Source organism: Myripristis murdjan, chromosome 17 (assembly GCF_902150065.1).
Source record: "Myripristis murdjan chromosome 17, fMyrMur1.1, whole genome shotgun sequence".
In the NCBI taxonomy this organism is placed as follows: domain Eukaryota; kingdom Metazoa; phylum Chordata; class Actinopteri; order Holocentriformes; family Holocentridae; genus Myripristis; species Myripristis murdjan.
The window spans coordinates 5,915,132-5,929,107 of record NC_043996.1 but is presented as its reverse complement, the minus strand read 5'-3'; the positions used below and the strand labels follow the sequence as shown (position 1 = coordinate 5,929,107).

General features: G+C 41.7%; 1 protein-coding gene across 5 annotated transcripts in view; it reads left to right on the top strand.

Moving 5' to 3' along the window:
• LOC115374873 (rho GTPase-activating protein 29-like) overlaps positions 1–13,976 on the top strand; it is a 33,922-nt gene that overhangs the window by 4,546 nt on the left and 15,400 nt on the right. For 3 of the 5 annotated variants that reach the window (XM_030074022.1, XM_030074021.1, XM_030074020.1), the window contains 2 exons: positions 10,044–10,187; positions 13,638–13,734. In XM_030074022.1, coding sequence (XP_029929882.1) covers positions 10,044–10,187; positions 13,638–13,734 — 241 coding nt within the window. Of the gene's footprint in view, positions 1–10,043; positions 10,188–12,387; positions 12,702–12,977; positions 13,187–13,637; positions 13,735–13,976 lie in introns of those variants that run through there. The other 2 variants (XM_030074024.1, XM_030074023.1) reach the window with 2 other exon arrangements.

The following is a 13,976-nucleotide window of genomic DNA, read 5'->3' as shown; positions in this document are numbered from 1 at the left end:
ACCGACACAATGCTCTTTTTTTTCTGAAAGGCCTGCTCCTCATTGGGATCTGGCTGGCTTGCATTCCTGTTGGAGCAAGGGAGGTTTGACTCGGTGTGTTCATGTGGAGATCACTTTGCATGGCCTGTAGTTGAGATGATGCTTATTTTTCCTGTTGAGGCACCCTGCAGCCTTTAGCTGGAGGTGGAGCACAAACACAGCGTGTTGGGTTGATGGAGAGTTATGCGGGAACTGTTTTGCTGACCGTAAGCTTGAGTCAACCAGACCCACCACATTCATTACACCCACAAAACTACACCTATAGGTATAGGTGCAGGCTCCCAAGGTCAGATTGTGGTGTAGATTTTCACATTCCCCCACAATTAGGCACCTCAGTTCAAGATGTAGTAAGAATTGTGCAGTCTGAAATTCCCTGTCCAACAATAGTAGCTGTCAAGGAATGTAACTCAAGAGAAGAATGTGAGCCTGTATGTGTTGTGACTGATTAGATGACCCCTGTCCCTGTCCCCCTGTTGTCCCAAGATGATCTTTGTCTGCTCACACGTTCACCAACACACACATTTGACCTGGTCACCCTTCACTCTCTTGGCTCTGCATCAAACCACCGATTTTCACTATGATAGTTTGCTATGTTTCAGTGAAATTCAACTGCCATTGCAAACAACAGAGTGGTCAACTAACTGTCTTTGTGTCAACAAGTCGTCTGGAATAAACGGTCATTTTTCTCTTGAAAGGAGTGTGGGCATAATGTTTCGAGTTACATGGTCTCTTGTGATATGGACTTAGTCATGTGTACCGCAAGCACCATTTCTACTGATAAGTTAAAGAGATGCAACCATATGACAGTCATCAACTCAATACATTTTCATGGTGTCAGTATGTTGTTAAGATCAGTCCTAAGCTCAGGCCTAACAGGGATATGTCTGATTTGCCGATCCAGAGCTAGACGCAGCAAGTTCAAAAGCACATTCCTCGCATACAGTTCTATGTTGTCAATATTGCAAGCATCTAATGCTGTTTTGTAGTAGCTGTTGCATTTATCATTCCAGGCGCTAAAAGGAATTGAGTGACTAATGCTAAAAGTGTACGTAATTTTCTCTTTAATCAGAAATTTTGAGTTGAGTCTGCATTGCTTTGAAAAAGACAGCTTGGCTAATGCTTTTAATCAGGATGAAAAAGGAGTCCTCAACACACAGCCAAGCTGCTGTCCCCCTCCCATCCCCCCACTCTCCTGCATACTCTGAATTCCTTTAGAACAAATGTTCACTTGTAGCTATAGTGCCTTCAATGGACTAATGGTAGGTGTGAGGCAGATTGAAAGTGAAAACTCTCCTAAAAATAATTAGGTTTAGATATGTTTTCATCTACACAACAAAAAGCATCCCAACATAGTATTTAAAAATGTATGCTATGATCTTAGCAAGATCGTCCTTCATTTCACTTTTTTGGATTAGGGAAAGTTTGGAAAATGGATGCTTAGAGTGTCGGGTGAGTCCAGAGGGAATATCTCAGGGGAAGGATGGCAGCACTTGCTGTAGATGAAAGAACATAATATATGCCATTTACTTTCACTCAAAGTGCCTTACATTACCATAAGTGCATACATTTTTTGTATGGGTTACCCCATGGGGACTCAAATTCCTTTCCCTGGCAGTGTTAATGCCATGTTCTACCCATCTGAACTATACTGGACCACACTTTTCCATAGGAGACACTTTCACTGCATCACCTATGTAGAGATGTTATACACAATGTTACTGTTGCACAAACTTAACTACTAATCTACTAAGCACAGGCCCCAAGCAGTTCAAGATTTTACATCTCTATTTCGCCATTAGCCTACTTTGGTGACCACAAGGGAACATTACAATCGTAAATTTCACCTAGAAATGTAGCTTGGCTGCCAACATTTATTGCAATTTCCTAAATATTTGCAAGAAGCTCAGCGGTTTGCCCTGATTATCAAGCCAGAAAAGTTTAGGAATGTGTGTTGATGAATGTGCTGTGGGAGTCTCAGATAGTGTATAGGCTGACAAGGCAAAACAAGATGACGCTGTATCCTTTAATGGTTCTTGGTGCAACTACAACAGCAGATAGCCATCAGGAGGCAGTCTGAGAGGCATTGCTTGAGGGTTTCTTTGCTCCTGAAAGTTCAGGTTTCTTATATTAGTCCACTAGCTTCAGGTGGAAAAGCAAAACAAAAGTGTTTCACACCAGCACTTTTACAGTTCCACTCCAGGGTTGAGCAAACATCTCACAGCATAGCTGTGGGGCTTGAGGTTAAAAGCTTATTTGCTCAATGTATAGTGGGCATTGTACAATTTGTTTGAACAAATGTAAACTCTGGAACCGGTTTCTTCCCACCATGCTCCAGTGAAGTTATTCTTCATTCAGTGTAGTGTAGTGTGGTAAGAAGCATAACATGTCTTTAAATGCAGAAGAGTAGAGTTACATGTCTGGCTGACTCACCAGTCCTTGTTTCACTGGGAATGCCATGGCTTTTTTCAACTGTTGGTGCCATCATGACAGTCTGATAAGATCTGGCTGTGCTCCAGTCGAACTGCATTGTTCTGTCTCTCACAGTGCCAGTCTCTTAGGGCAGATTTGTCTTAAAGCATAGCATATGATAAAAATATTTGTGGTTGTTGGCCTGCTGGGACACATTTCAGTATTTTGGTTGACATTAATTGTAAGAAATTGTTTAATGTGTGGACTTGGCTATCAGTCTATCCACCAAACAACATTTGTTTTGCTGTTTAGCTGTTTAGCTGAGTAAATGCTGGCATTATATTCCTAATACCCTTATCTTGAATGAGGTAGGCTTTCATCAGGTTATCATCAAGCAAAAGAATCCATAAGTTTGCTACTCAGTGCACCAATGCTCTGTGTGTCCAGCATAAGTGACCACAAATATCCCCTCTGTCTTACACAAGTGCCACTGTGCCAACACAAGTGGCCACTTCACAAATGGTTGCGGGTGGTGCCTTCAATTGAAAGAAAAGCAGAATCCCAGCCCATAATGGTTTAATGGCTTGCTGCTCTTAGGAGAAAGAAAGGAGAGATTTGTTGGGCAGTAACTTTCTCCTGTGATGCCGAAGGATGTTTTTGTGCAAGCCTGTGGTTGGGGTGTGTTTCCTGGGGTGGGGATTTATGGTTATGGGCTCTGGATCTTGGTTTAGGAGATTGGTCATGGCGAGGGGTGGATTGGGCTGTGGAGCTCCTGCTAGTGTGAGACGTCGCTGTTGGCGATTGGGCGGACCTGCGGAAATTTACAACTGTGGATCAGGCCTGCGCACTGATGAGCCCTCAGCAAGCAGAGCTTTATTGTGAGCCAGACTATTGTTTTGTGCTTGTTTGTTTGTTTGTTTGTTTTTGGTGGAATACTTAAAACAGTAAATATTAAATTTGCTCCACTTTGATTCATCGGACACAAGAAAAGACATTTTGCAATATTGAGCCAGACTCTGTAACTTTTTACATTTTTTCATATTGTCACACATTGTCATAAACAGTTAGTCACTTCCCTGCCAAACCCAGTGGGACACACTTGCTTTAGTCAAACATGCAGCTGAGTCAGTTGAACTGAATTCCTCTTACCAGGTTGGTGGTGATCCATTCTCATAATCCTTTATTGCCAAATGCCTGTGGTGAAGTCATTCGTAGATGCACATGGCATGGGACTTCTGAGTGTGGTACAAGTAACTCACTTGCAAAAATACCAATCTCTCTTTATGCATTGCAATGTCAGCATTGCAACGTCATAATTACCTCAGCTCTGTGAGATGAAATGTCACTAAAATCACAATAGGCGAACAAGAGTGCAAATAGATGGTTTGCCACAAGTCTAAAAGAGTGTGCTTTGAATGGGAAACTGAGCAGGAGTGAGTGTTTTCTACTAGCATATTTTCCTTTTTTTTCTGCTCAGTCCCACCTCCTTCTGTGTTTCTGTACTGTGGTTTATTGTTCAGATTGTTGCCTCACATGTTGATTCACACTAAGAATGTTGTCTTGCTGTGTGCTTGCAATCAAGTTGCCCAAACATGTAAAGAAGACTCAAAGAATTAGTCTGGATGGTGACTATATGCCTGACCTCACAAAGTGCAGTTCACCATTAGGTTGCGAGCAGGTAGCTGTTTATGGAGTTGTGTGCTGTTTACTGTCTGTGTGATGTCTGGAACCGGTTCTGTCTCCAAATAAGGCAAGAGAAAGATGGCAGGGCACCCAGCAATGCTCTGTTTGTTTGGACAGGGGGGGAAATTAGTGTTTGGAGATAGAATCCTGACCAAACAATTCCACCTGTCGCAGATCAGGTTGCAGGCAGCTCAGCAATGCCAGAGAGATTAGCTACAGTGAGCATTCCTCATTCACTGGTCTGGTGGATTGTGGTTGAAAGCACGTATGAATTGTGAAAGACCATAATCCATGCTTAGCTCATATACTCATAGTTTCTGTAGAGGAAGGGTAAAGAATCAGTTTCTATCTGGAGCAGAGCAATCGGGGTGACGACTGAGTCAGCACGGAGAAGCATGCGTCACTGCCTTGGAATGAGGTTGATGGATTCCCATCAGATGGGAACAACTTCCCGCAGAAAATCATCTGTCGATATGGGCGTAAGTTAAGTCACCCTCTGTACAGAGAAGAAGGGATGTTGCCAGAGGAGTGAGACTTTTCACCAAAGCCCTGCGGCTGTTTCCCAAATAGCATCATGTCACTAGAGCTGCTGAGGCCTGTTTCAAGGAGAGGAGGTTGCTTGTCCAGACAAGCCAATTGATTGCCTATTGTCATCAGCAGGGAGAAGACGCTGTAACCTTTGGCAGGCAGCTTGAAGATTTGTTTCACATTGTTTTCTTCATTTGACACACAATTGAGCTTTCTTAGACACAATGGTATCTCCCCCTTCGCACACTCAACAACACACGGGAAGAGATTTATTTAGAAAGTAAATGTTTGAACTACACTACTGTTTCATTAAATCCTCCTGCGGTTGTGTCTCTCTTTGACCTACCATAAAGTAATGACCCACGTTGTGCCCAACTATTGGTGCTACTTAAAGACAAATGTGGAAGCCCACCCACAAAGAGGATCTTTTATTTGGAATTTGCAAAAAATTGCAATATATGATGACAGAATCCTCTTTTTTGCTTATGAATATGATATGAATTGCAATGCATACATGAATGGGGAAAAACACTCGTCAGTCTCTATGTCACAGTTTCAGTGTCACAGTGTCTCTTTGGACATGCATTATTTTAGTACTTATTCAAGTTTCTTGCCAAAAGAAAATACAAGATTACATTTGAACGCATAAATCCCCTATTAGTCATTTTTACTGAATAGCTCTTGAACGCGTCACAATGTAACTCAGTGCAACCCATCATAACCAGGAGTCTCATTTTTAGTGTGGATGAAGTTGTGGCTTACTGTGTCCCCAGTTTCTGTTCCATCTCGGAGCCAGTTATGGATCCTCGTCCCTTTTGTCCTGACTCGTAGGCTGAATTTAAGATTTGGTTCCCTAGTGTTGGTGGTCTCACTGTTATCTGTGACAGTGGCTCTGTTTACTCTTTAAATAGCACCGTAGATATTGTTGCTGGCATGACCAGTGGTCAGTACGGCAGGAACATCTCAGAATCATAAGATTTTTCTTTGGTCTCACACCTAAGTCACCTAAGGGGACAGCCAGTGATTACTAAAAGTAACAGCAAGAGAAGAGATGCTCAGTTTTAGTTAGAGTTACACAACTCAGCTCTGCAGAGTCGTGTAATTGCCACTTCATGACAGTTCATAAAAACTGAAGCGGTGGTAACTATAATATTGCAGTGGTGGGCTGCTGCTGTTTTTCACACAGGCACGCATGCACTCACTCCCTTTCACACTCACATTTTGTGCATCACTTGTTGGTTGCTTCATCTGATTGCCAGAAGCGTGATTACCCTCTTACAGCATATCTATGCCTAACCTATCATGTCATTGTTCAGGTCTTAGGTATGGACTCAGAGGAAGCACACAGTCCTTTTGATAGGTCCAATCACAAACTTCATATTGAATTCTGATCAGCCATGTCAAGTTGAGGAATGGCTACGTGTTTCATAGGACTACACAAAAAAGATAGAGCAGAAGTGGCACAGGGCATCTGTTAAACACATTAGAAAAATTCATATATGCTAACTGAATGTTATTAAAGGTTACTTCCTGCAGTCACATTATTACTGGGCCCTGTGAAAGTTTTCCCTGGACGAGAGGGAGGTCTTGATCTTGGTGAAAACAAACAGAAGAGGCTGAGTGGGAAGCGTGGCTGGGACGCTCATCTCGCCACTGTAAAGAAAGATGAGGCGGCCTTGAGTTGTGGCGGCATTGGCAGGGGGTCTTCCTTTAAACAATGCAGCCCAGCCCCATGCATGGCTCACCATTGTTATCTCCACCACAACAATGGCCTGGCCCCCACCATGAGCAGTGAGTTTCCAATGAACTTTTTGATTCCATTGTTGTGACAAAACCAATTTACAGCAGTGCTGAGACATTGTGAGCTTGCTGGTGGGATGACAATGAAACCACTCACCACTGATTTTTACCAGCCTTCTCCCAGCTGTCTCACGCTGCAGTAAGCACAAATCCTTTCACATAATTCAGTGGTGGCCATTTGGGTGAACATGTCACACAAAATTTAATCTTGTTTTGATAACTTTATAGGCTACCCATTTCAGATTTTTTTTAAACAGAGTTATTTTGATTGATTTTTTTGATCTGGGTTTTTAGGTTGAAGAAGAATGAGCCATGATCTAATAAGCCTAATTATGCACAGACTGCAGCAACTCACACGAGTGGTGGGTAAACCCACATCTAAAAATCTATTTTTTATTTGTAAAACTGTGTATCCAGTGTTAAACACTGATAAAAAACATATTTGCTACATGAATTTTAGCATATAATATTGTGTTTTCATACTGGTATTACATCATAAAAATAATATATATTTTTTATGATGTTATGATGGGTTTTTTGTGCTAAATGCAGCATTTTGCCTCCAGTTTGGTGTTTGCTGACTTGAGTTAATAGTTTACACTTTTTTTTCCTACCACTACATCATGAAGATCCCACCATTTGTTATTGCTTCACACCTTGCATCCCCTACACTAATCTTAAGAATAGATTAGTCTAATTGAAATCTTTTCTGCCAGTGTGAAAGGGAAATGAGTGGTCCTGTGCCACATTATAGCTGTGACTGACATCTTTCACTGCAGCATCTTTCAGTCATGTTCCACTTTTGTAATTCAAAGTGAAGATTCTCAGGTATGCACCTGATTAGGCTTGGCTCTCATATGCTAATAGAAAACCCACACACGTCCTCCATATGAAAGGCTTCAAACACAAGCAAGCTAGCTAGAAATACCCATCTGACCAGAACTGAAAAGCAAGAATAAAAGGAGGGGAGGGCTTTTAATGAAAGCCTATTGTCAGTGTCAGTAAGAAGGGGGACTTCAAAGTGTGAGTGGCAGGGTCAGGGACCTCTCGCCTTGGGGTGGCCCTGTAGGTGAGCCCCCTGCTCCACAGGCCGTTGTTATGCTCTAATCCTGGGTGGGGCTGAGGTCAGATGTTTGTAAGCTTCAGGCCGGTGACCTGAACCTTGGTGTTTTTTGTGTGTCTTGTATTTTATATGCATATCACATGATCCCATATAGCAGTGCCCCTGTGTGTTCAGTTAGTTTGTCTCACCTGGTGATTCACTCTCACAGACCTTTCTCACCAAGTGCCTGTCTTACCTGTCACACATTATCAGGAGGCGGCATCACAGATGGGCCAGGCTTATGTCTTGTGTTCTGGTCTGTTTGCTTTGTTTTATGCCAGCCAGTTGTATTAGTGTGAGTATGAAAGATAAGGGAGTAAAACGGGTGATGGTGGGTGTGGGTTGTAGATGAACATGTGTACGTTTACACACACATACCGACACACGCGCACACGCATGCGTGCACACACATGCTAAGGCTCTAATTCACTTCCCCTGTAATTCCTTTTAACTTTCCAATAAATTCAGCCTCTCATCTCAACCTGATGGCATGGTGGGATGGTGTTAATGAGAAACAGATAGCTGTGCTGTTTCCAGTGTACCGCTGCTCCTTCCAGAACAGTGAATGAGACATGAACTAACCCTGTGTGGTGCCAACTAACAGAGCCACTACTGAGTGGCCTACAACAGACAAGGAAAAGACTACCTGTCAGTAAGGGGTTGGGGGTTGTCTAAAGGTTAGAGAAAATTGATCATATGGCTTTTTTAAAGCTTTATTATCTGCAAAACATTCTAACTGTTTTGTAAAGGGCTATAGCAAAAAAGTATGTTTTTTAACATTATTATTAGAGAGGCATTCTTAAGACACAAAGGTCACAACTTTGAATCCCTCGATTGTATGGTAAAATATGCACGAAAGTGAATGAGTAACACTGCCATCTCTATCAGCAGCTACTGCCAGGGTAGTTATGAGCAAGCATACATGTTCAGAAAAAACATTGGCTCAGTAAATAAAGGTTAAAAAACACAGTGCTTCCCCTCAGTGACTTGATCCTTAATGCTGGAAAGCTTTTCCTTTTCCTAAAATGAAAGATGGAATGTGATAGAGTCAAAAAAAAGTAGACTTGATTAATTCAGATGCATTTTGTACATTCTCTTGTGTCATCTTTTGTAGCTTCACTTGTAGCAGAATGAAAACATCCCCTAATTTCCCTCCCTCTTATGCCTTAAAGCAAGTACAGTGATATCCACTCATAGTAAAGACAACATGGGGCCGGCTGAAGAGAGACAAGCTGAGGACTAAACATCGGCTTGGACACCTCTAATATCAGACAATGGACACTTGTTTTTTTGGAGAATGTAATAAGCATTGCGTCAGTTGATCTATTTTTATTTGCACTGAATTAAAATATATACTGCCACAGTGTTTCTGTGATCTGTGCACAGAAACAACACTCAATTATTAATGTTTTCACTGCTGTAGTCAACTATGGCATAGTAACAGCGTTAGTTTGATACAGAACTTTAAATCAGTCTTCATGCTGATTGGCACAAAAACAGCCACCATGTATGTCACCTCAGGCCCCTCTAAAACCCCATTTCATTCCTACTTAGTATTGCAGTCCTTTCGCTGATATGGAATGTACAAATTTCCTGGTACACAAGTTAGCTTTACATATTAACCTTCAGCGCAGTGTGGACACAGTTGCATTTGTGCATTCAGTACTTCATCATTAAGGAAAGGTCACATACACTAAATCAAAATGCCATATACATATTTACACTTAAAGCATTTAGCTTATATTTATTACATATAACAACAGTGCAAATGTTGTAGATGTTGAGGGATACAGTGGCTGTTCCAAGAATCTGATCCATGACTCATGTGTTATGACGGGCCCTCTAAACCACAAAATCACGGTGCCAGTCATCCCACAACACAGCCTTGAAAAAATATCATCATCTTTATGTTCCACATTATCATCTGTGTAGGAATGTTGACAGCGGGACTGACACAGTGTAACCTGTCTGCAAAGATGCATGCCTTTTTGATTGTTCACACCATCAGCCTCTGCTTGCACAAAAGGCCTCACAGTTGTTTCCTATGCAACAATTGGATCTTTCATTGTTTCTCAACCACAACTACCTCTACATCTTCCACCTTTGATCTGCTGGCATATTCACTGCATAGAGACAAGCCCTGGGGGGATTTGTCTTGATTAGACAACAGATAGTAGCATTGTTTCATAGATTCACAATTACAAAGCATTAGGTATGTGTGTCATGTATGTGGCAAACACCGTAAGAATGCCAAGAATTATCTTGACATCAGGTGACCTCCTCAAAATGTGTCATGTTAGGGCAGTGACTTTGACAGGCAAATTATTAGAAATCCATGACTGCAAAAGGTAATGGGAGTTGAGTTGCAGATCTATTGTATCTTTTGTCAGCCTTGCAAATACTTTTTTTCTGTATTTTAAGAGATTTGTGAGAACTTCACCTGCCTGACTTAGGTGTGCCCTCTCTCTTTGTGCCTTTCCAGACAGCCAGGAGGGTCTCCAGCAGGTGGTCCAGGAGCGTTTGGGGGAGTTACTTCGTGTTCTCAAATCTGTCATTGGCAAACACCAGACCCTCAACTCTTCTGATATCCTGGGAGCTGCTGGCACGGTTATTGCTAAGGTCAAAGGTCAGTTAATACTCACTTTCATGCACAGAGGCATATGAGCACTCACACACACACATACAGATGCATGTATGTAGTTCCCATATCTTGACTCCAGCATCAGTGAATCAGGTCAGGGGTCCTCTTCACTCCCTCAGAACATTGTGAGAAATATCTCAAAGGCTTATTTTTCTGGCTTCTGCTTGGTTAGAGTTGGCTTCCACTTTTGTTTCTAAAAGGGTTCTATGTGAGAAGTGATTATTCCTTCAACAACAGGACCATTTCCTGTGTCCTGAATGAATACAAACAAGAGGAATCTCAACTCACTAGTTCATCTCCTAGAAATGTGATCTACTTCAAAGGTAATTTTTTTTTCCCTTGGCTTGCTCACAAGAATCTCTACAGTCAAGGCAACATGGGTGTAATTTGCATTCCATATTTCAGCGACTCAGGAGGCCTCTTGGTAACATGCTTGGCGGCCAAGCTTGCCCACGTAGTTCCATTCTCTTTTTGACAAGGAGGTGTGTTGTCTGACAGCTCACCAGCCCTATCTGAACATCTGAGTCACAAACTACTTCTTAAGAATGCATTTGCCTCCTCATCTCTAGCCTTCTGAGTGGTGCTGCAACAATGGTTAGAATGCAAAACGGAAACAAAAGAGATCCAGTATGAAATCACCCAGAAGAACTGTTGGCGAATGACATATCAGTGACAGTGATGGATGAAGAGCCCCTGTATTAGCAAGTTTATACTTGGAGTGAAAGTTTCATTTATAGGTAAAACTGATTTAAACAACCCCAGGGCCATGATAAAAGCTTATGATTAAAATTGAAATTGAAAAATATTGTAAATAATTAATAATTAGAAAAATAGTTTTTTTTTTTTCCCTATGCAAGAATTTCATCATTCAGCAGTGATAGGCAGTAGGCATTTGCATATCACAGAAGAAACTAATTTCCCCCTGTCCACTAGGGGGTGGCTTACATCACTGGACCTGTATGTAATTCAATACTGACCGAATCAAAGAGCCAGAGGATCACTGAAAAGGAGAGCATGAAAGAGGGATGAATCAGTGAAACCCCAGAGATGAGGACTCAAAGGGTTTAATGATAACGGGTCTTGTGCGCCTCAGTGTCTTTCGAGTGTGTTTTCTCATTACTCATGTTCCTGGTAGTCTAAGCTTTGATGGTTGGTCATGACACCTGGGACCTTTGGATCATTGCCAGAAATCCTCCAAAGCCACCGTCGGCCTGTCTTCCACCCGCAAACACACGACTGCGCAACCTGTTTTAAATGCCATTCAAATGTTAGCTGCAATCGTACCAGCATATTGTCATTTGACACTGTTGACAAGTGTGAAAGTGTGAAGAACAAGTTGAACTACACTGGACTGAGTGACACACAGGACTTCTTTCTTCACTGACAAAAACTGTTTTTGTGTCATCCATACTTTATCTTCTCTGTTTCTGCCTTACTGTAAATATGATCACATACTCTTATTGGCTCAACCACAGGCCACCTTTCTTTTCTGGTCACGTTCCACGTGCGTTCATTTCCCTCTCCTCCTACTGAAAAACTCTGGGGCAGTGCAATATAAGTGCCAGCTCTCTCAAGTTATTGGAATTCTTTCCTTGTTCCTTGAAGATGCCGGCATCTGTCAGAGTGTTTTTATTTACTGTGGTCATTTATATATGTCAGAGACAATTTGCTGTCTCTCTTCTTCCTTGTTGTGGCTCATCTGATAGATCCAACAAAATATAGACTTTTTCATTGCAATTTGCAAAACTGAAAGATTTTCTTATTTGAAAGGACAGACTGAATTTAAGGACTCATAATTACTGCAATTTTATACACTTGTTGCCTCCTTTAAGTTTGGAGGGTTGATCAGGCACCTCTGTCAAATAAAGAGTCATGCAGTCAAGTCAAGACAGAATGACAGCCAAATTTGTCAGACATGCTTGAACTCAGTGAGGACATTTTTCACTGGCTAATTGTCCCAGTTAAGGCTCACCATGAGAAAACAATGGCTCCTGTACTTGAATGATGCAGTTCCCATATTTCAGTGGTGACCAGGGGGGCAGCTCCGTGGAATCATTGTTATGAGACCCACAGGATGTCCTGAGGAAGAAGTCAGCGCTCTTGCGCAAGGGGCCTCAGAGTAGTGTGCTAGCATTCAGGGCCAGGGAGGTGTGCAGCAGGGAGGCTTGCACCAACGTCTCTCTTCTTTTTTGGTGTCCTCTTGGGTTTCCCTGGAATGTGGGGGTGTCTCCCCATCCCACGATGCCATCATGAACCTTTTTACTTCTAGAGGGCCTGAGAATTTACAATTATCCAACCACAGATTATAGGGATTTACTTTTTCTCAGTTTGCTGTCATGAAGAGAAAATGGAAGCACCAAGATGAAGCTTTCAGTATTTAGACAGCAATCTGCAACTCTGCTGATTTTTGAGAACATTTTACTCAGCATCTGAATCAAGTCGTCGAGGATTGTGTCCCAGTTACTAGACAAGGTGGACAGGTGACAGAGAGAGAAAGGGGTAAGTGTTGTGGTAGTTGTCTAAAGGTTTTACTCGTCACAGAACTCAAGCTGCGCGAGTGTTTCCTGTTGTGGGCAGACAGGAAGCACTCAGCAAAGTCGGATTTCATTGCCTGTGTCTTGGGTTCCTCTGATTGCCCTGTGCAAATGTCTTCTCGCTGAGTAAACCGTTTCCTGAGAGAGAATGCTATATGCACGCATGTTGACTTCTCAATGATTTGTCATCCGTGGATGATCTCAGAAATCTAAAATGCTTAGACATCTTATTAAAATATCTCAAAGAAACATTTGCCTGGAGTAACCACGTCTTTGCATGACCAAGATGGAAGATTACCTGTGGAATAATAAAACACCGGACTGAAGGAGGATACTTTTTTAACTGCTCTCTGAATACATTCGTCCCCGAAGATCTTCCAGAACCCATTTTTGGTTGAGAAGAAAGACAGACTTGCTTTTTATGTAGATGTTATACATAATGTAGTGCTTGTAAGTCTTTATTGTAGTCTTTCTCTAAAAATCTTGCACAGGTAGTTGGATGCCACTGAAAAGCCTGTCTGCACTAATTTAAAGCAACTTTTACCGCTGATGAGATAATAAACTGCTCCTCAAAGTAGCCCAGCAGTTACAATGTATGATCTCTGAAATAGTGTGCCAAATTTGAAAAGGAATACTGAAGAGGAGAGTTAAATTTAATTCCTTGGTAGACAGCTAATAATCAATAGCTGTGTTGATGTAATATGTAATTTTGATTTTACATGCATTTCAGTAATTTGTTCTGTTGATATATTCATTTTACATGTTGCTAAACCTCATTGTCCAGTCTGGGATAGGTCTCGCTCTCCAAATAGCTTTGTTGAATGATTGAATTTATGACATTTGGCTGTGAATGCCAGTGCATTTAGGTTTACGTTCTCATGTGATTTATCACTCTCAACAGGCGTTAACTTCAAGGAAGTGAACCCAGAAAACAAAAAGGCTATATTCAGCGAGATACACACATCCATTGACACTTTGGCATTCACATTCGGCAATGTGTGAGTACAATGCTTGTTTACTTTTTCAACACCACCGCTTTTTATGACTTTTTTGTTGAACAAGCAGCGAAAGGGTTTGATTTGGGTCAGTAGAACGTAGCCTACTAGCAGACTTAAAGGTGGAGTCTGTGACCTTTTCCTTAGTTATTTTATTCATCTTGATCATGGAGTCAGGTTACATAATACTAAGTGGGAGTATTAGCATAGCTGCAGATGCTCTCTATTGATTGTTACTGACATTT